The sequence below is a fragment of the Lates calcarifer genome, linkage group LG6, assembly GCF_001640805.2.
Source record: "Lates calcarifer isolate ASB-BC8 linkage group LG6, TLL_Latcal_v3, whole genome shotgun sequence".
Taxonomy (NCBI): domain Eukaryota; kingdom Metazoa; phylum Chordata; class Actinopteri; family Centropomidae; genus Lates; species Lates calcarifer.
This window is the reverse complement of record NC_066838.1, coordinates 12,987,453-13,015,090: the sequence shown is the minus strand read 5'-3', so window position 1 is coordinate 13,015,090 and position 27,638 is coordinate 12,987,453. Positions and strand designations below refer to the sequence as shown.

Sequence of the window (27,638 nt, the reverse complement as noted above, 5' to 3'; positions counted from 1 at the left end):
CTGTTCAGCTGTGTTCCCAAAATTGACAATAACTAGCCTGTAAATGATTCTATAACATTTTTAAGGTTACTGTGATAGTTTTATTTTAGAGGTTGGTAGATAAAGGATTATATTAATCTAGATACTATTCTACTATTTCATTCTTTTACTGCAGTTACTATACACAGCCACTTTGCATGGTTGTCATTGCACTCTGACCTTTATTAAATTGCACATGGTGTTTCTGATTAATGCTGTTTCTAATTTATATGTTGTAATGTTTTATTTTCATATTTATCTAATGCTGATTTTTGATGTTTATTCAATTCATATTTAATTGTTTTTTGTGTTTATGTTTGTATTTGTAAAAAGTGCAATACTCATAATATACACAGAGTTCAAGTTTTGTAACACATTCATTCCCATGAGTGGAATAAATAATGAGCATTTTATCTTAAACCACACTTGTGACTTAAAGGCAGCTAAGTAAATAGATTACTTTTTTAGAAAAGGAAGCAAAAACTAAATATGAAAGTAAACCTACATAACAGCACAAATTATGATAATCATGTCCAGATCATAATCTTGGCAACAAACCAGTCTCTGCACCTTTGAACGTCACAGAACTTAACTCATTCGTAAACACACACCTCGAAATCACGATTTTTTAAAACAACTCTTGAATGCCCCATAACACATTTCAATGAAACAATGAAATTGATCGTGTTTGTCATTATTACGTTATAGCGTAGCGATTCACAGAAACACGGCTCTGTGTTGTCACTGAATTCACTGTCAAACCTGAAATCTTGTACATTCAGACCGCGGCGTTTATCCCCACCATGGCATATGCTTAGTGAAGCAAATGCCTTGAGCAGAATGAACCGAGTAACCCCGCTGAGACGCTAACTTTTGTCGCCCTCTGGTGAATTTCTTCAAGTACTCCAGTTGACTCAAAACCACTCAGGACCCATGGAAATGTAAACACAAAAATTATTCGGACATTTTTTTATTCATCAGCATTGTCACAATATAACAACACAGACTGTGATGCTTTGTAGAAAATCTTGACACTTAGAGGTAATATAACATAATCCAGACAAAGGCAGCTAAAATGGACTTCTAAACTTACACATAAAATAATCTTTTTACTTTTATGCATCAGACATTTCCTACACATTAGGCTTGCAAGACACCAGGTGGATACATTCAACATTTTAAAAAACAACATACACAATCACAGATTTAGGTTGAATCTTTTAAACAAAGCACCTAGTGGAAAGATGCTTGCAGGCCTGAGGTGACATTAAAACCTATGGGCAGTGTTATGATGAACCCACACCACAATTAATCTGCTGTGTTTATATAATAAAGTATTCAAATAAATAGGTTTACCAAAAGGAAAATGACCCTAGGCCAAATTTGTCTAAAGAAATCTGTAAACACGTGGCAAGCAGTAAGTGCTGCGCATCAAGTTCTAAGGAAACAATGGCAGCCAACACTATGCATAACAATGTCACTGAATTATATATATATAATCACAGGATGAAAATATATTAACGGATTTAAATATAAAATCTGCACACAGACCTGGAGCTTAGTAGAACGCCTTCAAACTACTAGAATACAACAAATGTTTTCCTTGTATTGACATGGATTAGGTTTCCCAATGCCTTTAGTGTGAAACTAGTTAGGTGTGTCTTTTTCCTGCTGAATATCAAATATATTCAAAGCGTCATTTTCCTGTTGCTCAAGCGCATAATATTGACACCCTACAAGCACCCTGCAGGCTTGAAGAGAGGAAATATATCCATTTCCTACAACGGCTTTGGAAGACCTACTCCAGCTGTATTCATTCACTAGTCGCTGTTGCACTTTGGTCATCAAACATTTGGCCTCTCAAGTTTCCCGTAACCTGACACAAGACTTCAGCTCAAAAGGTGGCTCACAAAGCTTAACACACAATCCTTCTACAACAGGTTCCAGCAATCTTAAATATATCAGGTCCCAAGACAATCTTTGAAGTCAGCTCATGCCGCTGCCATGAGAAGGAAAACAAAAGATTATTTGTGGCCCGAATCTTGGATGGTTTCAGTCATTCAGCAGGTCCTTGGCTTTCTAATAGTCATTTGGATCCACTGCTGCTGCTCCAGGTGTTAGTGTAGTACTGTAGGCGAGGGAGCACTGGGCAGCGTTATCCTTCCAGGGGTGGCCGAAGGGGAATACAGCCATCCATCTCCAGAGACTCAGGCCAACCTTCATACTTGTTGCTGCTCTTACTGTTCTTCATACGCTAGAGGGAACAACCGTACGCAAACAGAACTGATTTCAACAAAACAGATGGGGATCAGGTTCTCACTGCACAACAGCTGCTCACATACTGAGTGCTGAACAATAATTTAATGACTTTCTGCTACACTAAAACCGTACTGAGTTTTCAAATTCACAGAATCTATCAGTCTAATATGATGATTTAACTATCAATGTGTGTTGTGGATGAGAATGCAAGAATGTTTTTCCAAGTTATCAGACTCTCCTTTTCCTATGGGCATTTTATTGCACCAACCACAGAAATGTTTGCTGCTTGAAAGGCAGAAAAAAAAAATCAGTCACAAACTGCAGGCAACTCAGATTTGTTTGTCAAATCAGATCTTTAGGGCAGGAGTGTATGCAATATTATTTGCAAGTGATCAGATTGGCTTTGTGTGTAGGCGTCAGTAACTATGTAGCTATGGTGACTCTGGATTTAACATTTGACACAATTTTGTCCTTCTGTACCACGTGTCTCCTGCGGGGTTGCTGACACTGTCAGTCCGTTTTCACACGCCGTAACACCGTTAGTTTCCGCTTTGGATGTGCGCATTCCTGCAACGAGCACGCGGCTCTCAGCAGGCAGATCTCACCTGACACCAGAGCTGAGAGTATGGGTCGGCCAACAGAAACGAGATGCTCTGTGCTGCCTTGTACTGATCATTGTTACTTTGCCCTCTATTTTCATCAAGTCTCTACCTACATCCCAGTTCGTTTTGTTGTTTAGGCCATTTTAAGACAAAACTCGGCTGTAAAATTTTCAGCCTGTTGCACTGTTGCTCCTGAGGTGCTCCGTGTGTGAACTGTGAGGCAGCTAAAAGAAAAGTGTAAAAACTCGTCGACTGACATGTTTTGAGTCGAATCAGGGGCTTCCCGGCTGATGTTTTTGAATAGTCAAGTTTTAGGGGGCAGCCCTAGCACTCAAAAGTCACTTTGAAATCCGATTTGAGCAGCCCGAGCATCTAGACTGAGACACATCTGTAGAGATATGAATAAAACTGTATTTCAAACCACCTCCAAATGTGATTTGGATCTGATCCAGACTTTCTAAAATCTAATCTGGATTTGCCAAAAAATGGATTTGGGCAGGCAGCCTGAACAAGGCCAAAGCGAATCGTAACATTAAGGTTTTCAGACAGACTTGTAAAATTCTGCAGGCTAAGCCAAGAATGTGTCAGCTTGTGGACATCAAAACTCTCTCCACGTGATAACACTGGCTCAGATAACATTTCACTACCCATCACATGTTGTCAAAATTAGAGGTACGACCAGTCTTTATTATGGCTCTATGCTGGATTTATTCTGTATTGCAATATATTATCAACAGTACACTATTACCAATATCACAAAACTCTCTCTTGTGATATTGGTGCATAGGCATAGTTTTTCCTTACTCTGCTGCACATCATTAAATCAGTATCATGTTACCATTGAAAGTGCAAGCAATGTATCTTTTTACTACATCCGTAAGCAGTTAGGTGTTAAGCAGATCTGCATCATATGAGAGCAGCAGATCAATTCTACCCCCGGGATTTGCTCAGCGTTAGTAGTAATTGTAACATACCTGCTCAAAAGGACTCTTATTCTCGATGCCCTTGGCTCCAACAAACACCCAGCTGTCTCTAAAGGCCAGCTCCTTCACTGCCGTGCTCCCAAGCTCTTCAAATAGTCGTCGAGACTCGTCGTTCAGCCTGCCACCGGGAAATGAGGATGAGGTAGCGGGTTAATGTTTGTTAAGAGGGTTGGCTGCTCTTCTAAGCATGAGGCTTACAGGTCAACCATGAGTGCTTCACCTCTGTTAAAGTTTATGTTGAAATTAAATCCAGGCTATTACCATTTCTCAGTCTGCTCCTCCTGAGTTTTATCACAGTACCACAGGCACTTCGTGATTTAACTCTGATGTTTAACCACTTTAGAAACCTGATACGTTTTTAAGCCATAAGAGCTTTAAGGACATCAGGAAGGGAATTAGAATTGTGTTCATTTTCTTACACCTAAGGGCATTAGGTTTTCAACAACTACAAAGCCAGCCACCAGATGTCATTTCAATGTAAAATTTAAAATAAAATGTTGATTCCTGCCACCATAAGGGCATACTGTCACCCACAGGGTATTTTGTCTTCAAATTACCATTCCTGACTGCGCCGCTCACCTCTTTAAGTGTTAATTGGAGCTTTTGCTCTTTTAGAGTGCTAGACGTCAGACACGACTGTCACATTTTTAAAAAACATTTTGTTAAGCAAGTGACTCCTCATGCAGTATTTCTGACAGATAGCTGCCAACCTGTGACAAACTGTTTCCTGTGCTTCAATGCTATAATTATATTATGCATGAGATTTATCAGGATGTTTCAATAAATGAATTTATGCATTTAATCTTAAAACAGTGGTGAATATACACCAATCAGCCACAACATTAAAACTAGTAACTGGTTTTAATGTTGTGGCTGATCAGTGTAATGTTGAATTTGGCAGTACAGACAACAACAGATGAACTGAGAGGCACCGGGTGTTGGTTTATAAAGCCTGCTAGAAATTGGCTCTGCTGTGGTTTAGCTATTTAAAAAAAAAACTATTCTCTGTAGCAAAGCCACATAATTACTTTTTTCTACAAAAGATTTCAGAACATGAAATATTCATGACCAACAATATATCTAGGAAAATTCCTCTGTGGTGTTTCCAAAAGAAAACGTGAGGGGTGTTGGACTGGAACAGACATGCATCACGGAGTCTTACTTTGTAGCTGCATCATCAAAGGATGCCACAAACACGAGTGTCCCCTCATGGAGCGGCCGGAGAAACTTCAGCAGGTCAGAAACATCTGAGAATGAACATCAGATAAGCTATAAACTGTGGCTGATGGATTGGTTGTTGTAGAAACACATGTACCAGATGTGAAATATATACTCTGCATTGAAGTCAGGTTTTTATTACCTCCTGCCCACATGTCAAAGTTCTTTGTGTCCAAGAGCTCTCCTGTTACCCCTGAAGCAAAGACGCATCAGTCAGATGTTACAGCAGCAAAAGTAAGAGGAGTTTAAAATATTCATACCACATTGTAGAAGAAGTCAAGAATGTTACTCCTACCATTCACCAAAGCTATGTTAAGTCCTCTGCCAACATTGTTCTTCACACTGCTCACTAACCTGCAAGACACAGACCGCAGCACTTTAGGAGAAAACGTCCTTATGTTGCACATACACATTTCCCTACACACTCAAACACACATTGCCTGGCATAGGCAACAAGAAATATAAAAAGACTACAGACAAAACCAAGGAGATGAGGGACAGACAGACTGAAAGAATACTTGCATTCAGCTCCCCAGACAGACTTGGAGGCCTGGTTTTGACAGCACAGAGGGAAAAAAAGAATAGAGAGTGAAAAAAAAACAAGAAAAACAAAAACAAACAAACAAAGAAGACAGCAGGAAAGACAAAGACAAGGACGAACAGAGAGGGACTGGTAAGCACTAGAATCTCACATCTTGTCCTCCAGGCAGATTTTGGGACCGAATGACGTTGGCAGCCCCAGACACCAGGCGGAAAGCCAAGTGTTTCGGGGGACAGGGAGCCGAAAGCCCACATTTATATTTTCGAGGGCGAGGTTCTGTTAAAATATATGACACATTAGTTGGTGGTAATAAGGAGGTATACAAGAACTACAACATTATCAACATGATACACATCAAGAGTCGTGTTATACTGTTTCTTCTGCTTACCAGGGGTTGGTTCTTCACTTGCACCTGAAAAAAAAAGTACATTTTCAAATCAATTTTATAATGTTATATCAGAAATGTCAAACATGCATTAAGATTTAAACACTCATAACTTCACGTCTGGGTTTCTACTGAAAATTATTTCTTCATCAGTTAGTCTATCTCTAATTAAAATGCCCATTACTGTTTCCCAGATGTCTTCAGAGTGCTTGTTTTCCTAACATTGTAAATTCAATATTCAATCATAAAAAATCCCAATCTTACATTTAACAGCTACAACCAGCGAATGCCATTTTTGTTTGATAAATTATTCATAGTAAATATTCTGTCTAGACATTGTTTCAGAGCTACTTCTCTCACCACTGAAGAAATGGCGCACAGATGAACCACTCTCCTTTCCAAATAAAGTGTTTGCAAGCAGCCAGGTGAGCCCCACCAACAGCAGCACAGCCACAACTCTCAGGGGCCCTGTCAAGAGAAACAGGAAACACCAGTTCAGGCAAAAGACAGATGGGATTAATACTGGTCTGACAAGTTTTCATTAGAATGTAACAAGAACTTCAACTCACCTGTTAATCTCATGATCCACAGTTTTAAAGACCTAAAAAGAGATAACAAAAAATGTGTCCACATTAGGATTGATAGGATAGGTTTGAATTTCAGCCATTTTTAAAAAGTGCAGTAATATTTTTACAAAGTGGCTTTTTTTACAATGTCAACAGATTGAAAGAGGGAACTTAAAATAGAAAGGACAAGTACAGTATAAGTATAGGAGCAAAAAAAATTAAGAAATACAGGAAGAAAATACAGGAAGATTAAAGTTCAAGCTTTTTTTATTTAAAACAATTATACCATTTAATCAGCAGTGGAAGAAGTACCCAGATCTTTTACTAAAGTTAAAGTAGCAATTCCACAGTCTAGCAGTAAAAGTTACTTTACTGAACTAGTACTGTACTAAACCTAAAAGTCCATATAACGCAGGATGGCCTATAGGATAATAATTACTGATGCATTCATGTGTAAGAATAACTTTAATTTTAGTTTTAACTACTCTATATTCTGCTGGGCAGCTTAATCTGTAACAATGTGTTCATTTGATTATTATATTGTGTCTTAATATTCTGAATGTGCAAAGTAACAAGTATTTAAAGCCGCAACAAATGTAATACAAAGTACAACAAGTCCCTCTGAAATGAGTAGAAGTATAAGATAATACAGAACGGAATACAACTAATTTAGCGTCATTTCATTCAAAGTTTAGAACAACATCTTTACATCTTCAACAGAAAGCTCGCACTTTTTTTTCTTACAGTGACCATGCAAGATGGCTCTGAAGAGATGACGTTTGAGTGGATGACATGAATCCAAACAATCGCGAAGACAAGACAATCCCTTTGAGAACAGTGTTAATCACCCAAATATAGTTAGCAATGAGAAACGACAGCTCTTACCTGCTGAGTCAAGGCTTCAGCCGAGTATCGTCTTTACTTGTCACCTCTGAGGATGTTAGGAACGATAGAAAAAAAAAGAGCTGTTGCTCTTGCCACCCGGGACTTTGATTATTTCTTGCGCTGTTTCCTCATTTAGACTTCAGTGGGATAAATCAGCTTCCAGTGTGCCCAGTCGACCATTTACACAAATGTTCTTACAGCACTTTCCACAAGCATGGGGAAAAATTACATTTGGTTAATCCCATCCCATCTTTCTTCCGGATATATTGCCAACCCCCAGTCAGTGAAAACGGAGTCTGCGCAAGGAGGTCCACGTGACCAAAATTTGTTATATGCCCCCTTCATGAACTGTCGGCAGAATGCGAAGACTAGCAAAAACAACCATTAGTGTTACATCTAGTCGTGCACCATTTCGTTAACCAGATAACAACTTAATTTGGCTTCTTTTGTTGTGCAACGGTCTTGTAGCAGTTCGTTACCAGGTTATACCAGAAACTACAAACTATGTAGGTCCCATTAAATGAACTGATTTTATTTTGATGTTAACATTGGTGAGATTTTTTAGCCATTGTGCATTCAACAATTTGTTGATATGTCTGTAGTTCCTTTCACCTAGTCGGAGGGATCATCGTTGACATCTCCGACCCCGAATCACAAGTTATTAGCAGACGCAAAGGTTTTTACCTACTGGGCTGCTAATAATTACGGTTTAAACGATATAACTTGAACGTAGCACGACTAACTACATTTTTTTAAATTGCTGAACCAATATGTAATAAATCACGATGTCCTTCCCTTACATTGTCACGAAAGTTACAATACCACAACTAAATAAATAAATAAACTTTTTTTCCCTCAGATTGAACTATCGCGCGACCACAGTACCTCCTCCTTGAGCACGCGACCACTGCCTCCAAATCAAGATGGCTTCCCACAGTGCTGTGCTCTCGATGTCCAAGATTATTTCTCCTTTCTGGGGTGGACGCCTCGGAAACACGGTTAAAGTAAGACGAGATATGTTGCCTTTTATCATGTTAGCTGCGAGCATTGTTGTGTGGCTCCAAATCAAAGTCGCCAATTGTATCTAAACGCAAGGTCATGTGGTTGATCTCACACAATTGAAATAGCCAGCTGTCAGATTCCATGCTCCTGAGCCTTTTAATCTAATATCAACCTAGCCAAAAATGTATTCACAAAAACTCTCTAATCTGTGTCTTTAATTTACATTTCAGGTATTTGGAACAACTCTGACAAGTCGCAGGAATAAAACCTTACATGCTGTGAGTGAATCAGATAGTCTGCGTGCCTTTGGGTTAAACTTTGGAAGTGGTTGGTTACTTATTGTCTTTTATTCTGACGTGGGAGTGGTAAATATCTGTTTTTTCCAGCCTTTTTGGGAAGAAGTGGTTGTGATACCTCTGTATTTGCTACTATTTGGGTTTAACGTGTTCTTCTACTCAGCTGTCAAACTGATTCTTGTCCTTCTGCTTTCCTTGGTGTCCATCTTCAACAACAGGGAGAAAACATTGTAAGTAGCTCAATCTGTTTTGGTTCACTAGATTACATTGTAATCTAATCACTCCATTAGATTGTAATCTAATGAACCACATCCCTTTACATACAGTGCAAAATAAACATTATTCCAGTACCTTAATTATACTAGGGCTGGGTGATTTTATCACAATAACCAGAAGAATTATGAATTATGAAGAATGTTATTACATGCACTGTGCACTTGTAGTGTTAGGCATTACCAGTATAGTGAGGATGCTTTCATAAATAATGCCAAGACTATTTTAATTTTTTAATTTAACAGGACTCTTTGTTCTTCTTGTCTCTGAAAGTAGCTTCTTGGGACATGAAGTTTATGTTTGGGGTCATTGTCATGCTGCAGAATAATCTCAGGTGTGATCAGAAATCAGAGTGATGGATAAGAATCTAAACATTTAAAAATGTCTAAAACTTTTGCATGGTACTGTACATCAGAACCTGTATGGACATAGAAAATCACATGTCAAAATGTTAATCACTTTGGATTGCATGGGATCTCAAATCAGGACTATCATTGCCCCCTGATATTCTAGACTATATCACAAATAATGGATATATACAACTGAGTAGTACCATTGTAATATTGGTTTAATTACAAAAATATTGACCATTTATTGTTATTATTGGCTGTTGGCATGTAGGGTATCAATAAAGGATCACAATTCCTGTTTGTTAGTGCCATTTTATCTCTCTCCTATATCTTCTGTCTCTCTCTGGAGAGCTATTGTTTAATACAAAATAACAACAAAATTCTCCATGTTTTTCCCTCTGGATTTTGATTGTGAATGTAAAAATGCAATATAAAAGATAAATAAAAGTGACTAAATTCTTACTGTGATGGATGAGACCATTTCAAGTCAGTGTCAAGTCTCCATAAGGTGGTTTTTATATTGTACTGGCATTAATTTAGAAGTGAGGTAGGTTAGACCTAAAACACTTGGTAATAAATCAGCAATCATGTGAATGTATATAGGTAATTTTTAGTTTATGACTTAAAGTTGTAAAACCACTAGTGCTTTTCTTTAAGTTCTTTACAGTTAATACAATTAATGATGTGTAAAATGCTTACAGCCCCCTCCTGCAAAGTATGGAGGCAGACACACTGTGACCCTCATACCTGGAGATGGAATTGGTCCAGAGCTGCTCACTCATGTCAGAGAGGTTTTCAGGTTGGTTAGACTTAAACTAAATCTTATTCGAAAGTCTTGCCAACATACGGGTGAGGGTTGCCCCATCGTGTGGTTTCCTGCTGCAGGTTCAGCTGTGTGCCGGTGGACTTTGAGGTGGTGCACGTCAACTCTGCTGTGGAAACTGAGGATGATATCAATAATGCCATTACTGCCATCCGCCGTAATGGAGTTGCCCTCAAAGGTAAGCAAACCCCTTTTTTTTCATGTGTTACAAGCAGAGCATGGAAACATGAGAAGCAGGACACAGCTGTGCAAAGCATGTTGTTTATAGTAAGACCATGACACTATAATGTAACCGTGAAATTGCTTAACTCTCCTGATAGGTAACATAGAAACCAAACATACCATGCCACCATCTGTCAAATCCAGAAATAATCTCCTTCGGTAAGAGCTATAATCAAATATTCAGTTCCCTTGATAAAGACTGTCTTTTGTCAGACAGCTCAAGTTTCTTCCTTAATTTGGTTGGGTTAGTTGACCCATTTTTCCCCCCTCTTTTTCTCCCTCTCTTGCTCTATGTGTGTTTGAACAGTACAAGCTTAGACCTGTTTGCCAATGTGATGCACTGCCAGTCCCTCCCTGGAGTCCAGACTCGCCACAAGAACATTGACATCATGATCATCAGGGAGAACACAGAGGGAGAATACAGCAGTCTGGAGCACGAGGTCAGACAGAATAGAAACACAATCAATTCTACTGTCTGTTGAAACACACGCCTGAATTCCCTCCTTTTGAAGCCCTCTTTTTTCCTTTATCTTGTTCTCTCTGAAATGGAGGTTTGATAGTATTATACACTATTGAAAATACAGCATCAATTTACCAAGCAAAAAACATCAGGCAGAATAAAGTATTGCACTGATATACCTGATCATTACTGGCACCAAAACTGCCCTTGTTAAAGAGATTGATATTGGTTAAATGTAATAAATCGACATTAGATACACAAGATGCACAAGCCTAGATTGAATTTTTGTAAAGCACTCCTAAGAGTTTATCCTGGGAACTTCAATGTCTTTTACATTTAACACAACAAGTGAGCAACCCTGTTGTTTCCTTGAAGATAAAATTGTAAATTATATAGGCTAAACTGTAAACACATTTCCTTGTTATCAAACTGTGGACCAAGAATTTATTTTCCTTGGTAAATGAAAAATGAGTAAATCATGCTACCTATGTTTTTGTTTTGTTTTGTTTTTTTTTTTAAATTTTAGGTCTTTGTGTGCAAAACAAATTAGCAAGAATAATGAAACACCTGCACCGCTTACAAGGGTGTCATCATTATGCACATTTAAAAAAAATTAATGCCATCCTGCTATGCATGGACTGTCGGTAGCAGATGCTTCAGCTAAGTACAGCACATCCACTTTAATTATCACTTGAGTACAGACAGGGCAGAAACCGAAAGTCAGCTCACTAATTAATCTGCACTACAGTTGTGTTGACAAGATGTCAGCCTGATATCTGCAGACAGCTGTTACCAAGTGTTAGCTCCCTGGCAGCGACACACTGAATAAAGCAGAATCCACACACCATTCACTCGACTTCCACAGCCTCAGATCTCATAGCCAGAGATAATATCTTCTCAACAAACACAAAGTTTTATTTCAATTTCAGAATTTTATTTCCTCTACCATCTTGTAAATACAATCTCTAGATTTGCTAGGAGATAGCCAAAGTCAGCAAACAATCCTGAGTCAAGACAGTTGTGTAAACTGTGGCAGGTCCACATAAACTGTTGTTATTCACCTCATAGTTTACTGAGACTGTTGGGACTCAAGACAGCTCATATTGACAGCTACCCTTTAGTTTACTTTTAACTCAAAATAAGTTGATATCCACAAAGCAGACACTCTTAACAACTTGCAGCCCTGACTGAACCACATATAACAAGTAACCACCGCATACACATGACATTTAATACAGATGTACATGCTTACTGAGCAAAGGCACAAATACAAAGATTGATCTTGGATCAATATTGGATCATTTAAATAAATATCGCAATAAATAGGAAAATCTTTTTTTCTTTTTTTTTTCAGCCCTAGTGTGGACACATTCTCTTCACAAGAAGAGAGATGTAGTGTTTAGAAGTGTATATTCACTCTAGTCTTTCTAGTCTACTTTTATTTCTTGCAGTGTTCAATATTTGAACTTTAGTTGTCATTTATTTGTTATTCTCCTCACTGCCTTTTTTTTTTTTTAGAGTGTATCAGGGGTCGTGGAGAGCCTTAAGATCATCACCAGGAACAATTCCCTCAGGATTGCTGACTATGCCTTCCAACTGGCCAGGGAGAAAGGTCGTCGCAGGGTCACTGCTGTGCACAAGGCCAACATCATGTGAGTAACTCTGTGGTAAATGCATCCGACCATAGCTGCCTGACCTCCAGTTGCCTCCAGATTTACATCATATCATGAGCTTCTTAGCGCTGGAAGTGTTGAGTGTGACCTTTCTGCTCCCAACAGGAAGCTCTGGTGATGGCTTGTTCCTGCAGTGCTGCAGAGAAGTGGCCTCTGGTTACCCAGACATCACATTTGACAGCATGATTGTGGACAACACCACCATGCAGGTGATGGTCGATAACATTTTAATGCATTCAAGGAGACGTTTGTCAGTGTGGCTAAATATAATTTATTTACCTGCCACTGTGTTTGTCTGTTTTTTTAGCTGGTGTCCAAGCCCCAGCAGTTTGATGTGATGGTGATGCCCAATCTGTACGGGAACGTGGTGAGCAACGTGTGCGCAGGCCTGGTGGGAGGGCCTGGCCTTGTGCCCGGAGCCAATTATGGTCGTGACTATGCTGTCTTTGAAACGGTGAGTGTTTGGCAATTCCTGGTTGGAAGGCCACTCTGTCTACTCTGTTTTTGAAGGATAAAATAACGCATGAATCATGTCTGTCTTTATATATTGTAACTGAGAGTTTCATCTTTTCCTTGCCCTATTTTGCTGCTTCTCTCAGGCCACAAGGAACACAGGGAAGAGTATCGCGGACAGGAACATTGCAAACCCCACTGCCATGCTGCTAGCCAGCTGCATGATGCTGGACCACCTTAAGTAAGCTTTTCCAGATAAAATACTCTCAGTAGATTCCTTCCTGTGGTTTCATCTGAGATGTGATGTTTTCACTGTGCTATACCAATAAATAATTCCCCTGTACGTCTCCAGGCTTAACGATTATGCGAGTTTGATTCGGAACGCCGTCCTAACCACCATGAATGAAACCAGGGTAAGTTTTCCATCACTGATAGGTGCCCTCCCCTCACCTGTTTCCTTGCCATAAATCTAACAGGCCATTCTTGTGTGACATACACTCAGAGACTCTGGTGGCAGGTCTGGCATGCTTCCCAGAGGGCATCACAATACACTGACACAAAGCAGCATTGTGTCCTTTCACTCTTCACAAAGCTCTTATAAAGTGCTACATTGTACAGTATCTGATTTTACATTGTGTGGAACTGGTAGTAATTACAGTCCTTGAGCTCATTTAAAAACCTGGTCTGCCCATCATCCATATTTTTTTTTTTTTCTCTCTCTCTCTCTCTCTCTCTCTCTCTCTCTTTCAGTTGCACACAGCTGATATCGGGGGTCAGGGCACCACATCGGAGGTGGTCCAGTCCGTCATGAGGGTCATCCAGAGTAAAGGGCAACTCATATCAGAGATCTAAAAACCACCACCAAGGATACCATGTGCCCGCGCGCACGCACACACACACACACACACGCTCATCAGACGTGTGGGTTTGAACAGGTGTCTGTATGTGGGGCAGGTGTACAGTATGAGAAAAGGATATCCATGCGTGTCTGTTTCCATAGCGTTAGGTCTTATCACTGACATCACAACTTTTTTTTTCTCCCCCACCCGGCTTACTGACCAGTTCACTGTATAAACGACCCTTTATCAACACTTGTGTTCCATATAATAACGACCTTCATTGGCCTGTTTCTGAAACCGTTTACTTTTGATAAAATTTCTTTATCACTCCTAAAGCCTACATTAAGGATAGATTATGTTTCCAGAGTTCATCAGGCTCATTCAGAGGATAATCTGTGCTCTGACAAATTGTTATGAAACACGACCAAAACACCAGAAATATCTTGAGATGAGCATACAGTGTCTACTCTGTGCAAAAAACATATTCCAGTGGGGATCATTATTTATTTTATAGCTTAGGACTATGTTACAGCCTTCACAGTCAACCAAAATGTGCAATGTTCATTTAATGCCTTAACTTGTCATTCTGTTAGATTGGGTATTATATACTGAACTGTTCTGTATATTCATATCATGTTGACTGTACTTTAAAATGGCGATGTAGCTTTTTCATTTATACTGTATCATCACAAAATGTGTACATTGAGTTGCTGCTGTCAAAGCTGAACCTTTACGCTTGTGCCATAATAATCTTTTCACTCAAGTGTGGGTCATGTCAAAGGATATATACCCCTGCTGTCTTAAAAGCTAACCAGGCAGGAGCTCTTAAAGCGTGATGTGAAAAGACTGGTTTTATCATGTCTGGAGGTGGGCACATGTACTGTATAACATAAATGTTATAAATAATGAAATAAATCTATCTTAAGCTGATCTTTTGGGACGGAAGTTTTGATTGAAATATTTCTCTGATGAGTTTCAAAGCAAAGTAAATAAATAGAAAACAGCACAACAAAGTACATTTTCCAAGATGATCATTAAGTTGAATCAACATCTCTTTAAAACAGTTCCAACAAACAGTGAACATTATAACTTTTATGAGAGGAGATTCTATTGTAAGATTCTTGCATTACATTGCATTAGGTATAGCTAGGTATACCTAATAAACTGCTAACTGAGTATATACATCCATAAAACAGAAACTTCTTATTGCTAAGATAATTTAAGATTTATCTTGATTCTCTGCTTCTGCTCCAGAAAAAAGCAGCTCTGTTCTGGCCTGCTGCTTGGGATAAAGATTATTTTGCTCCAAATAAGAAAAAGCTCAATGATCCTTCCGTTTGTTTTGCAATTTCACGCTCCATCAGAGAATTATTTACAGCACTGGATGACAAGTTGCTGTTTTAAATTTCATCACCAGGTGGCAACACCACTTTCCAGAGCTGCCAATAACTAACTTGGAGCAAAAAGTGCTCAACTACATCCATGTGTTCTCAGTTACACACGCTGGCTGACAAGGACAAAATGCAGGGTATATCCAACCACTCTGGATCACTACATAATGCATGTTCTTACTGCACTGACTGCACCATAAAAAAATAGCTGCAGGGAAATTGAGGATGCAAGAATCTCTGGCGAGCGTATTGTTTGACATAATTGGGAACATTAAGAACATTTTTGTTCTTTTCATGTGATTTCTAGGAATCAAGCTCTTGGCCTCAGAGTATGTGTTTCTAAGACAAACGTGAAGGATTCTGGCTTCACCCTCTGCTGAAATTATCCTTGTTTAGCCTAAAAACCAAACCGTTCATTATAATTTCACCTGATAAAAACCAAACCATTCATTATTTTTTCTCCTAGTTTTTCTGACCACACAGACGTACCGAGGAAAAAGTGCCCTGGTCGTCTGAGCCAGCAGACGCAGAAGGGCGGAGCAGCAGACAGATGTTATAATTGCACATCATTCAGCAGTGACCTCCTGCTCACTGTATATTGTACAAATAATCCCAGTCGGCTTCTCTTTCTCCAATAGGGTCTGTGGTCACCGGGGCACATCCCATTGTAATGGCACTGGCCAATTTATCATGTGTTGGTTCTGTGGGAAAGTTACAGACTGTTCCCTGTTTCAACATTTGCATATTGAGCAGAGGAATCCTCTGTGAACAGACTCCTTCCTTTTTTAGACTGAGTTGTTGTTCTAGGAAATCAATAATCATACACAATCATACGGAGTGCAGTGCATGAAATGTGCAGGGAATTACTACGTGTGTACCTTGGCCCCTGCCAATTGGCTGTCTTTAAGCGTTTTACTCCTTCTCCATTCAGGTCAGATACTCACTCTATAGAGACAGAGATCTGGCTCATAAACATCTTCGCTCTATTTCGTTTAGAATCAATCTTTTTTTTGTTATGCTTTCTTTAAGAGGTTCCTCACTCTCGGGCCAGCTTTTTCTCATCATCTCATCCCACTTGGGCTGTTTACCTCACCGTACCTCACATCACTGTAGAGGGAGCTACACCCTCTTTCCCCCCTCCCTCCTCCCTCCCTCCAGAGTCGACTCTGTCCCCTCTGAGCCTCCGCTGCTGGAGCTGTGCCACGAGGCAGATGGTCAGACGTTTGTGGAGAGAGGGAGATATTGCAACAAACCACAGGCCACTTGACCTTTATGGTCCACCATTCACTTCTTGTATAAATCTGTGAAGGAGTCACAACCTGCTGTGCATGTTTTATTGCAAGAGCTGCCTTTAAAGGATCTGTTCACCTAAATTACAAAAAAACGTTTTCACAACATGCAGACAAGTTTTGATTTCATGTGCCCAGTTTTAGAGATATCTATCTCTGAGTCAATGAGTGGAATTTTGCTTGTGGTGCTCAGCATTGAAAAATAACATTTGGAAATTTCATCAGTTACTTGATCACTTGCAGTAATCCAGTATCTCTGATATTACAAATAATCAACAGAACTCACTCTTGACAGTGCTAACAGTTTTCATACAAATAGTTCCTATGAAAATTGTTCACATGCTGTGATTTTCTAACAAGTTGTAATTAACCAGCATGTTGTAAACAAATATGGATTTTTGTCCCTAAAAGGACATGGTGCTGTCATTTTCTTCTTGTTTCTTGTTCTTGATTGTTTGATTCTGTGAGCATCACAAGCAAAATTTTACTCACCTCTATTGTATTGGGGTGCAAGCTGACACACAGGCTGATATCTCAAACCTTTTCTAGACATATATCCCAAACCGTCTGTACTGACAGATGCTACTAGATGGAAGTGGAAAAAAAAAAATGTCTGCACATTCCTGCGGTCTGATTTCTAAAATACAAAGAGTGAACGTACGTGACAGATCAGGTTGACAAAGGGACATTCTGTGATATTATCTCATGTCATTTCTTTATAGTTACACTGTCAAACAAATGCTAGACTTTTCCTATATCATGTAGACTCAAACAGACAGTGTGTTAGCTTTGTAGCACTCACTAAGATCTAGATTTCTTTTCTTTCTGCTCTGCTTCTCTGCTCTGCTTCCTCACCCACCTGCATCTCCTCCTTCATTCCTCTCCTTCTCATGTCTCTTGGAAACACCATGTTTAATATTTTTCATCCGCTTTTCCAAGATAAATGCTAATCTGAATCTGCTTTTATTATTGTCCATAATTCTGCCCAAGCTTGCTCCCTGATCACTTCCAGAGTCCTCTCTCCCTCATTCTTTCTCTGTCTGTCACTCTTTGACACACACACCATTAGTCCACTGTAATCCAAGATCCAACTGGTAATTTCCACTACATACGAACATACTCTCCTCTCTCATGTTGATCAGCTCTGCTTAAGCAGTGCAGTGCAGTGCAGTGCAGGTGATCGTAATCAATCAGCTCACTTCTGATCGGGCTCTGCCAAGCACAGCTGCATCCAGTCAGCCAGCTCTGCTCTCTGTTAATGGGGCTTTTTTCCCCCCACAGCTATGGCTTAGCTACATTAAGCTACGTCACCGGTCAACAATTCTCCATTACTTGGGCCTGGCTGTGTGTGTTTTGGGCTCTCTGTGTGTCCTCTTGACTTTCTCTACACAGGGATTTCCACTGTCTTCCTCGGCAGTGACAGACCTAATCAGAGAAGAATTATGAATGGGTAGGTAGGGAGAGGTTAGTGATGATGTATGCTTGGATGAAGAAATGGATGTAGAAAAGAGGTCGAAGCCCCGTGGATAAGGCGCGCAGAGGAATGCAGAGGGGAGAGCGCAGTGGACGTGGCTGGAGGACAAAGGGGGACGGCCAGGGTAACGGGAGGGTGGGAATGATGGTGAGGGTTTGGTTGGGAGTGGGAGGAAGAACAGTATGATCTATAGCTGAAATAGATTGATAACCAGGGAGTTCACAGCACAGTTAGCTGCTGAAACACTTCATCAACACCTTATCTTTCAAAAGGAAAGGAGCCAATAAAGCATCTGACTCCTGTCTGCCTGTTTATCAGGAACTGCCTACTTAATATTATGTTGGGTTTTTTTTACAGAGTTGGTTTTAACATCAGAGGGATACCACCTAGTGAGATCATAACATGCCTATCATCACGCTGCTAAAAGTGAAGAGATCCTCCACTGATCCTAATTAAAAAACACCTGCCTCTCCAGATTCTGTTTTGTGTTGCTCAACTATTCCCATTTTAGGACTCATTGCTGGTCCACCTGCAGAGCACAGAGCCCCTAAACTTCTGCTGTTGCACTATCTTGCGCAAGGACACCTCATCTGAGAGTGCAAGCCAACATGGCGCTTGAACCTGGGTCATGCAGTTGGACAATCTCTCTGACTTGACTAACACGGCCACCCTGATACCACTCTGAGCCCTCCATAGATACCAGGGGCTCCCCGCTCTGAGCTCATAGTCAAAACATAGTTGAGGATTTGAAAAGAAACACACATGCTTGTTTTATGTGCGTCCAGCGCTTAACCTGTGCCTTGTAAAAGAAATTTGTAAGTCTGCAGTGCATTCTATTTTATTCCCAGGAGAAGACATGTGATAGCTGGTTGTGTAAGTGCATGTGCATACTGGTATTATATGATGACATGTATGAATATTTCTTCTATATGTGTGCACATCTGCATATGCTTTTACTCCAGCCGTGTTCCTAGTTCCATGTGGAGAAACTGATTCCACCTGTGCTACACGAGCCAGCCCTTTACATGGCCCTGCCCTGGTATTCTGCCCTGTCAGTGGTCCAGTGTGGTTAAATGTTGCACGGGGAAGGAGGGTTAGCATGCATGCGGGGTGCTTTATTGCATTGTGTCTAAATAGGAACCTGTCTGTCTTGCTCACTTTCCCTTAACTACCTCACACAGTTCCCCCACCCCACCACCCCCTCCTTCCCAGGACTGAAAGCCTCTTGGCAAAGTGAAGGCGGGGGGAGCCTGTGAGCTATTTCTGTTTGGTTTTATGTTTATGATAAATTAGTGGGCTTGGGCTGCTTGCTGAGTCTTCTGAGAACGTTGACATGTTGTCTCTCGTCGGGGAAAAACACTTTCGGGTCACTGCAGCGCTTTGGCCACATGTAGACAGGAAAGAAAGGATGGGTGGAAGGAGAGGTAAAAGCAATGATTGATTGGCTATTGATGTGCTATTTGTTCCGTCTGAAACCTGTCTCTCATTCTTGCCAATATTTCTCCTGTTCTCTCTCGTTTTCAGCCTCTCTCGCTCTCTCTGCCTTTTGATCTCTCTATCTCCCCTGCTATTAAATGTTTTACCGGCTGTGCCCTTGCTGTGAGTTCAGGGGGTACTGCCAGAGTTACATTACATCAAGGCAAGCATGCTGCGCTCATGACAACCTGCATTACACTGCCCTGATGTCATTACAACTCTGCTCCCCTGAAATTGGAGCGCCTTGGCACCGTGACAACTCTGCAACCCCCCACTTTCCAGCCCTGTGTTCACCGGTTCAAAAAACAATGTGTACTCTCGGTTGCCAAAACAAAGCATATTTCCCAGCGACAGTCACGTAGTTTAATCTAATAAATCTCTTCCACGTCCAGTGAGTCAGCTCTGTGCGCACTGTGAGCGATCATCTCCTCGACCTGGCCGGGGCCATCTCCCACCTGTTGCCAGACACATGCTACCAAGAGAGTAAATATGTCATACTAAAAGACATGTGCAATCCCTCTAAAACTCACCAAATGACAAATGTGACATTAAGATTTTATGTTTTTTTATTATCCTAAAGCCAATTCCTTTCTTCCATCATCCATAACTTATACTTGGGAGTAGCTGTTAAAAGAAATGGCTAATGCATTTTACCAGAGTAACTCCCTGTTTTGCTGTCTCATAATCTGGAGTTATTTCCTGATTTTTACCCCCCCCCCCCCGGTTTGAATGTCTGCACTGCTCGCTCCACTTTTGTACACTGAAGCATCTCTAAAGTGCTTTGATGAAAACAGATCTCTGCAAATCCACCAGAAAACACAGCTTTGATTATATTTCTCCATTCATTGTAATAGCTTGGTGGGATCCTTGTCTGTGTTGCTTTTCGTAAATGCCGCCTGGTTCCTGAAAGCTATTTGAAAGTCTTAGGAGAGAAATGCCATTGTTCCAGCAAAATCTGAGGTGGGTGTCTGAGGTTCTGGGCCAGACTGTGCTCGTATTATGTTGAGACAACGTTGTATTGAATGTGCAGAAAATAAAAGAAGTGGGCATGCTGACTTTCCCCTGTCAGATGGATGTGTCTGGTGCCTTCAGCGGTGAATTTGTGGCTTGTTCAATCCTGGTGAAATCAGCCGGGAGTGCCGCAGACAGGAACAATGGTGTGATTTTAACTAGCAACGAGGACACATCTGGCATCAGGGCAGGTTAATCAGTGATATACCTGATGTGACCCGGTGCAAAAGCCAGATATGAAAAGGCAGTCTTAGTGATGACCCAGCTTCCATCCTCTCTTTTATCTCGCCATCTTCGAATAGCTCCGGTTAACCCAGTCTTTGGGTAAAGCCAGAGGGAATGAAACAGTAAGCATCCTGTGTCTCTGACTTTAGTGTTCTCAGCTGATGCACTGTCATTAGGTTTTTTATCACTCAGGGCGGATTTCTCAGTTGAAAATTCAAGCAGTGATATTAAAACTGCTCAGAGTTCGACTTTTCATTCCCCTCTTTTATCCTGCTTTTGATGGTATCGTGATGGAGCAGCTGGGAGAATCAGGAAGGAATGAAGATGGAATAACAGGCACAAGCAGGTATGATGACATACAGTATTTTGCCCAAACTGATAAACAGCCCAGCTTTTGAAATATATGGTTCTCAACATTCATATCCTCAAGAAAAACACTGTTGTTATTGGTTCTCTGGGTCAGGGTTCAGTACTTAATTTTTTTCTCACATTCTTTCACTGCTGCTGACCTGATGTTTCTTTCAGCAGCCCTTCAAGTGCACATACCTGCCCAGCCCCTTCCCTTTACCCACTTCAAAGCTTCTCCACCGGCCTTATCCATGGCTTCCTCTCATCCTATTGCCTAATCTTAGAAAAACAATGCACAGAGCCCAAATCAAGATAGGCTGCGCTCAACATATGGGCTCATTTTCAGTTTTTTCTATGACCTCATGCTGTAATTTTACCAAGCACTTAGTATATGTTGCCGTCTGTTAAAAGCTCTAGTGTTAAGAGTCTAGTCTGTTCACAGGATAAGCACAAATCTCAGCTTCTACACTAACTTTAGCAGGATAAAGTCACGCCGATTCTGCATGGTACTTAGCGCATGATGTGCTGGCTCATTTCATCTAACTACAAGCCAACAAACATTTCTTCTACACTCTCCTTGTGTGTCAGAACTAAAATATCAACCATTAAATGATTACACCAAATTGTGGAAAGAATCCTCAGACAAGCTATGTGTTTATGTGTTCCCCCAAAGCTGTTTTCAGGATTTTGCTCAAGGAGAGAAGGCGCAGGGGGGGAAAAAACCCAGGGAGGGGAGGAGGGTGGGGGGTGGGGGTGGGGGGCTTGAGAGTCCTTTCAGGAGGCAGGTGGAATTAAAGACGCTGGAGAGAAACCAAGCGTGGAGTGACACTAAATGGCAGCGAGTCAGGACAATCATGAAGTCCAAGCTCTGACGCCTTTCAACTCCCTGCATCACCAGCTCATTTTCCATGGAAATATAATACAGAACTCAGCCCTAATCCCTTCTCTGTCCCACTAAACAACTCACTGCATCCTAAATATAACTCTTTTTAGTCTCTCAACACCCTTGTTCACATCCATTTGATGCTATAAGCTTCCATAAAAAGTTCATCAAGACCCTTGGTTTTATTTGGACATCATGCTTTGCTATAGTCCTCAGTCTTGAGAAAATGTTTCAATGTGATGACAAATGACATGGTTTGTATTTATAACTAAAGGATTAGTTAGGCTAATTGCCTGCATGATGGCTAACATATGACCCTATGAGCTGGGTTGGGTTGTTTGTGTTACTCTCCAGGCTGCATGACCTATTGTACTCAGGACATCCGCTGAAGAGCTAGGAAGAACAGGGGCCACCCAGAGATGGTTTACATTGTAGTGAGGGCTTCACCTCAGTCTTCAGCACAGCAATGTATGGGTCCTAATATAAGACTCCTCAGTTACTTGCGAAAGGTGTAACGTGGCAAACTTCAAAGAGATAATATTCACTGCCTCACAGGACTCATTGCAGTGGGAGGAAAGTGGGAGAGAGAACAGCTAATCCACTGTCAGTCACTGAAACTTGTCATCCATCCCATTTGGCCAGTTGATTCAGTGTCATTACTGCCCTGTCACAGCCTTGTCATCATAAACACAGAAGCCCAGACTGAGCAGTAGCAGATGGAGGAAGAGACAGAGCTCGCGCTACCATGTTGGGCTGCCAGGACCCTCAACTTATGCAATGTCTGTTTTTACCACTCGGCAGGACACAAAACAGTTTGTTTCCAAGATCCCAAGCTCTTGAATTGAAGTGACACCTCTGTCCCGGAGGGGAAAGAGCAGAAAACTGGTATGCCGTGATCTTTTTTTTTTTAATGGCATGAATGGTCAAACTGTTGCTGGGTTTCCATAGCCTGTTCAGTCTCTTCACCCTGGGAACTGTAGGGTCACGCTCCTTGAGAATCTATGGGAACAGTGCCATAAACACAGTCACACTACAGTATATTCCCCACACTGGTACCACCAGACTTCTTTGATATGAAGCTGAAGTGTTTTATCTGCTGACAGCTGATTATGATGTTATCGCTATGCTTAGCACAAACAAATTACCATGTGTGTGTCTAGACATGGTCTAACAAAGTTCAGACTATCAGATTAGCACCCTTAGTCAAGTTGACACCCAGGAGCCCAATCAGGTGTTAAGACTCATTTTACACGAGAGAGCTTCATTAAACAAACAGAAATAGGTAGATGTGCACACACGTGCACGCGCATGACTTCACGCACACACACATACATGCAGAAAAACATCCCCACAGACGAGAAGGGCCCCTCTCTGCGAAGAGCACTAACCTGACACCTCACAAATACACCATGGCGACTGACACACTTAATGTTTCATTGACTGTAACAGGAGATGAGCACCATCTCCCTAAACACCCTCTTTTGTGTACGCATGTTTGTTTGTGTATGTCAGTGTGTGTGTTTGTTGTGTGTCTGGCTGCTTCCTTTCTAATCACCCTCATCATTTTTCCTTTAATTCCTGCCTTCTATTATCATGTCAGAGATTTTCCACTACGTGATCAAACAATTCTTTCCTGAAGGCAAGAAAACAACAAAAAATTTGACCATTTTGTGATCTCGCTGTTCTGTTTGGCTCTTTCCATCCTCCATCCTCATTCAATCCTTCTTCCTGAGATCCCTCCATCCTCCACCCCCCCCCCCCCCACCACACACACACACACTTTTTGCTTGTCGAATAATGAGAACCAGCCTGGTTTAACCAGCTCCTTAGCAGGCTTTAAACTCAGGAAACACTCAAATCTGCGCTTAGGACTCACAGCAATTGTTCCCACATTATTTGAACCGTGCTTCAAAGCAGAGCAGAGGGTGTCTGCTGGTGATGGCTTGTTTCCTGATAACACCCTCGTATCAACACATATGTCCAATCAAGCAGATTTATTATAGCGGATGATTGAGTGGTCAGTGCAGATCAGGAAAACATGGATTAAGCACACAAGCAAACCACAGTTGGGTAAATACAACTGAGTAATTGTGGAGCTATTACCTGTGGTTACCTTTAATTTCCATTAAGCTCATCAGGTTTGCCTCATTCTCTTATGAAATATACCTCCACTGGTGTTTCTCAGTCCAATGCAGCATCCAGCCAAGATCAGATTTACTGTGCCTGCCACATGGAGCTGGTTTGTAGGTTCATGCCTTTATAAATCACAATGGTGGAATAACCAGGAGCGAGTCTTTTAACACACATCCCTGTCTTAGCGCAGGCCAGACATTACTTACACTGTCCAATGAGTTACTAAATGAAATTACACACAGTAACATATCATTGCTAGACACTTAGTACATAATAGACATAATGGTCACACTTAAATTATAGCATGGGGAAGCCTGGTATTTCAATGTGGAAACCCACTCGATGACACGAGCACACACACACACGCAGGCACGCAAGCACCCAGATCCGATCAATCAGACGAGGAACTACACTGACATGTAAACATACCACAAGAGGCTCTCTCTTTTCTCTCGTTCCCCACACAGAGAACTATTCACCCCTCTTCCCCGCTCTCCCTCTTCCCCCCGGCTCCTTCGCTCTTCCTGGCTCGCGCCCCGCTCTCTGCAGCCCCTGACACTGCACTCATTCAACCCCCATCTACCTTTTTCCATCTCCACAGATAAATAAACACCATCATCATAATCATCATTAACACTATGACGTCAGAGCCCTCCTGCACGCAGACCTGTGCATTATAAGCAGGTACACGGAAAAAAGGTGTTCCTGAGAGTGCATGCACCGGCGCATACATCTGTGCACATATGCACAAGCACACAAGCACACACCTTGGATATGAACAGTGTCTTTTCCACAGGGAAACAACACTGGTTTCTTGATATGACATAAACAAATGCTCATTTTGATAGAAAACACAGCACCTTTAAGGTAGCATGAATGTGTGATTTTCATGTGTGTGTTCACATTTAGGCTAAAATCCATCTTCCATAGTTAGATGAAACATCTAGAGATGATTTCCAACTTGGATTTACTTTGCTTAGAAACTGTTTATGTTGCCTCCATTCACTATAACACTTGGATGGAAGGTTTGTTTTTCTTCTCAGGCTTCCTCTTTGTCTGACTCCTCGTACTTACAAAGTGAAATTGATAGGCCTCCATTGTCAGTGTTTTCTTTTTTTTTTTTTTCTTTTTCCAGCCACAACTTTTCATCTTTCTCTTCCAGTTTGTGTAACAGTGTCTCACTCAGTCCATCTTTTGGGTTTTACAGAGGGATGTTCGGGTGTTCAGGGAGATCTGTGTAAACAAATAGGTGCAGCTCATCTGGTGGTTATCACTACTCCACTCTCAGTTTCTCTTTACTCACTGCTGTTCCTGACTGTTAAAAGTCTGCACTGCATCGAGACATGTAGGCACACATGGCCAGAGTAACCTGCTCTGTAGGCGACCTCACAGCAAGACTGAGCTAATGGGCACCTAATGACCCCCTTCTCCTGCTCTCTGTACATTGTGTATATACCCTCCCTTTCGCCTCCAAGTATCAATCAAGTACAGAGCACATAGCCGACTACACATGGCAGCTTAATTATATTTTGCCTAGAGCACCAGAAACCAACAATTACTCCTTTGCTGGAATACCACCTGACCCCAGGTTTGTGGTGTGTTTGTGGTAATTTGATCAAAGAAAATTTTATTTAGGAATATGCACTATGTGAGCACAATATAAAATCAGAGCTCGTAAAATTTTGATGCTGGGTCGCACCACAGAACAAGACCTTATGATTAGGTAATGGCTTGGTTTGAGTTTATTCTGTAACTTAATAATGTATACATGACACGTGCAGAAATATGCACAGATATTCAAAAAACTCTACAGTCATGCTGACATTCTGCAAAGCTGCACTTGACACAGCTGAGTTACTATAATTCATCCTAAGGGGAGCATGAATGTAGAGCATGAACATATATGTACCAAATGTCATGGCGATCCATCCAGTACTTGTCAAGACATTTAAATGTCAACCTCACAGTGACACAGAAAAAGTCAGGGTCCAAAAAAAGTAATGATTCATCATCTGGGGACAGTGAATGTATGTACAAAATTTCATGGCACTCCACCTAGTAGTTGAGATATTTCAAGTTGGACCAAATTGGTAGACTGACGAATGGACAGTGCCGTGCTAAATAGGACACAGACTCAATAGAGCGTGGGATGAGGGAAATAAAAATTAAATAGTAGATGTTTTAAAGGTGCCATTTGTAAGTATTTTAGTTTAAAATATCTGAAACTTAACTAGAATTACAAACAGAATATGAAGGAATAACATTATGTCAAAGACCTCTATGCAATGTGTTGCAAAGGTATCTACTGAAGTTAGCATGCTAACCAGCTACTCCTGGTCCGCCCAACCTCATTATACCACTTTGTACCTCAAGAGGCAATAGTGAGTCACTGTAGTGTAGAATGAAGAGGTAGTTGAGCAGCAAAGAAGAATAAACTGAAAGTTAACAATGCTGTTGCTTTCCACTGCTGAAGACAGCTCCTGGCAAGTAAAGGAATGAAGTTTGATGCTGAACCTGCAACGTTTCTTCGACTGGTACGTAAACAGCTGACTATGTAACAATAGGAAATACTTACACATTGCACCTTTAATACCACGACACACAAAGAAAATGTTATGCAAATCAATCAAATTAATATATGGCTGAAATTTAACACAACTCATGTTCATAACATAATACAACCTGCCAGTTGAGACAGTGTAACAAGGGCTGTCTGAGGCCCTGAGGGTCTTTGAGCCTGAAAAATTTGCTTATTCATTTATACACATTCAGAGAAACAGATCAACCATAATGATACAATATGTGGTCATGGATACTGCATCCTCTGCTGTTCACACACACACTCACACACATACACACACATACACACACTGCAGGTTGTGAGTCCAGATGCAGTAGGGGGTGTTGGCTGACATTGAGAGAGTGGAAGAAATGTGGAGGGCAAAAGCGTCTTGACACTGCCAGTTTATCCCAGAGACCCCCGAAGAGCACAGAGTGCTATTCACCACATCTGCATCTCCATCTGCATACTTACTTCTCACACTCACACTATTCTAAACAAACTTCCATCTGTATGGAAACATGCTCCACACTGCACTGCTCACTCATGTACACGCTCTGTGTACACACATGACCACACTGCCTCCCACATCCATCACGTTGTGCTTACAGTCTGTTTTTTCTGGACGATCACGTTCAAGGCTCCACGGTCACAATGCTCCTGATCCGTGCACTTTATTCCACTGTGACGTCACTGGTGTTCTCGTTTCTTGCTTTCTCTTCACTAAACACTGACATAAAGTCCAACCCCTTCGCCCCTCTCTCCAACACAATTTACCCCGCTCCCATCCCTTCCTTTCCGCTTAATCCCTCTAATTCTTTCTCCTCATGGTGTCTGTTTTTCTTTTTCCAGGATGCAGATATCTACCATTCCACTGCCTTTATGGTTGAATTACAGCCTACCCCATTTTTCCTGTTCCCAACCACTTTGTTTGCCACAGAGGAAGATGCAGGATCAGGGAGGCTGGATGGACAGATAGTGTGTGCAGAGGAGAGGAGGG

The 27,638-nt window shown here is 41.1% G+C and overlaps 2 protein-coding genes across 2 annotated transcripts; one reads left to right on the top strand and one right to left on the bottom strand.

The window, feature by feature from the left end:
• Positions 1 to 972: 972 nt before the first annotated feature.
• On the bottom strand, positions 973 to 7,767 carry LOC108876448 (protein FAM3A-like). Its single transcript, XM_018665963.2, is given in 11 exon segments — positions 973 to 2,272; positions 3,854 to 3,980; positions 5,025 to 5,109; positions 5,223 to 5,273; positions 5,376 to 5,434; positions 5,773 to 5,801; positions 5,803 to 5,897; positions 6,010 to 6,033; positions 6,367 to 6,474; positions 6,576 to 6,607; positions 7,458 to 7,767. Coding segments are annotated over 10 exon segments (690 nt in total). The 5' UTR covers positions 6,589 to 6,607; positions 7,458 to 7,767; the 3' UTR covers positions 973 to 2,173.
• Positions 7,768 to 8,306: 539 nt separating this feature from the next.
• Positions 8,307 to 14,778, top strand: idh3g (isocitrate dehydrogenase (NAD(+)) 3 non-catalytic subunit gamma). Its single transcript, XM_018665965.2, has 13 exons — positions 8,307 to 8,461; positions 8,690 to 8,737; positions 8,974 to 8,985; positions 10,080 to 10,177; positions 10,264 to 10,379; positions 10,522 to 10,582; positions 10,731 to 10,863; positions 12,402 to 12,535; positions 12,666 to 12,765; positions 12,864 to 13,010; positions 13,156 to 13,250; positions 13,362 to 13,422; positions 13,760 to 14,778. The coding sequence occupies exons 1-13, from the start codon at positions 8,381 to 8,383 to the stop codon at positions 13,859 to 13,861; spliced, it is 1,188 nt and encodes a 395-aa protein (XP_018521481.1). The 5' UTR covers positions 8,307 to 8,380; the 3' UTR covers positions 13,862 to 14,778.
• The last annotated feature ends 12,860 nt before the right edge of the window (positions 14,779 to 27,638 follow it).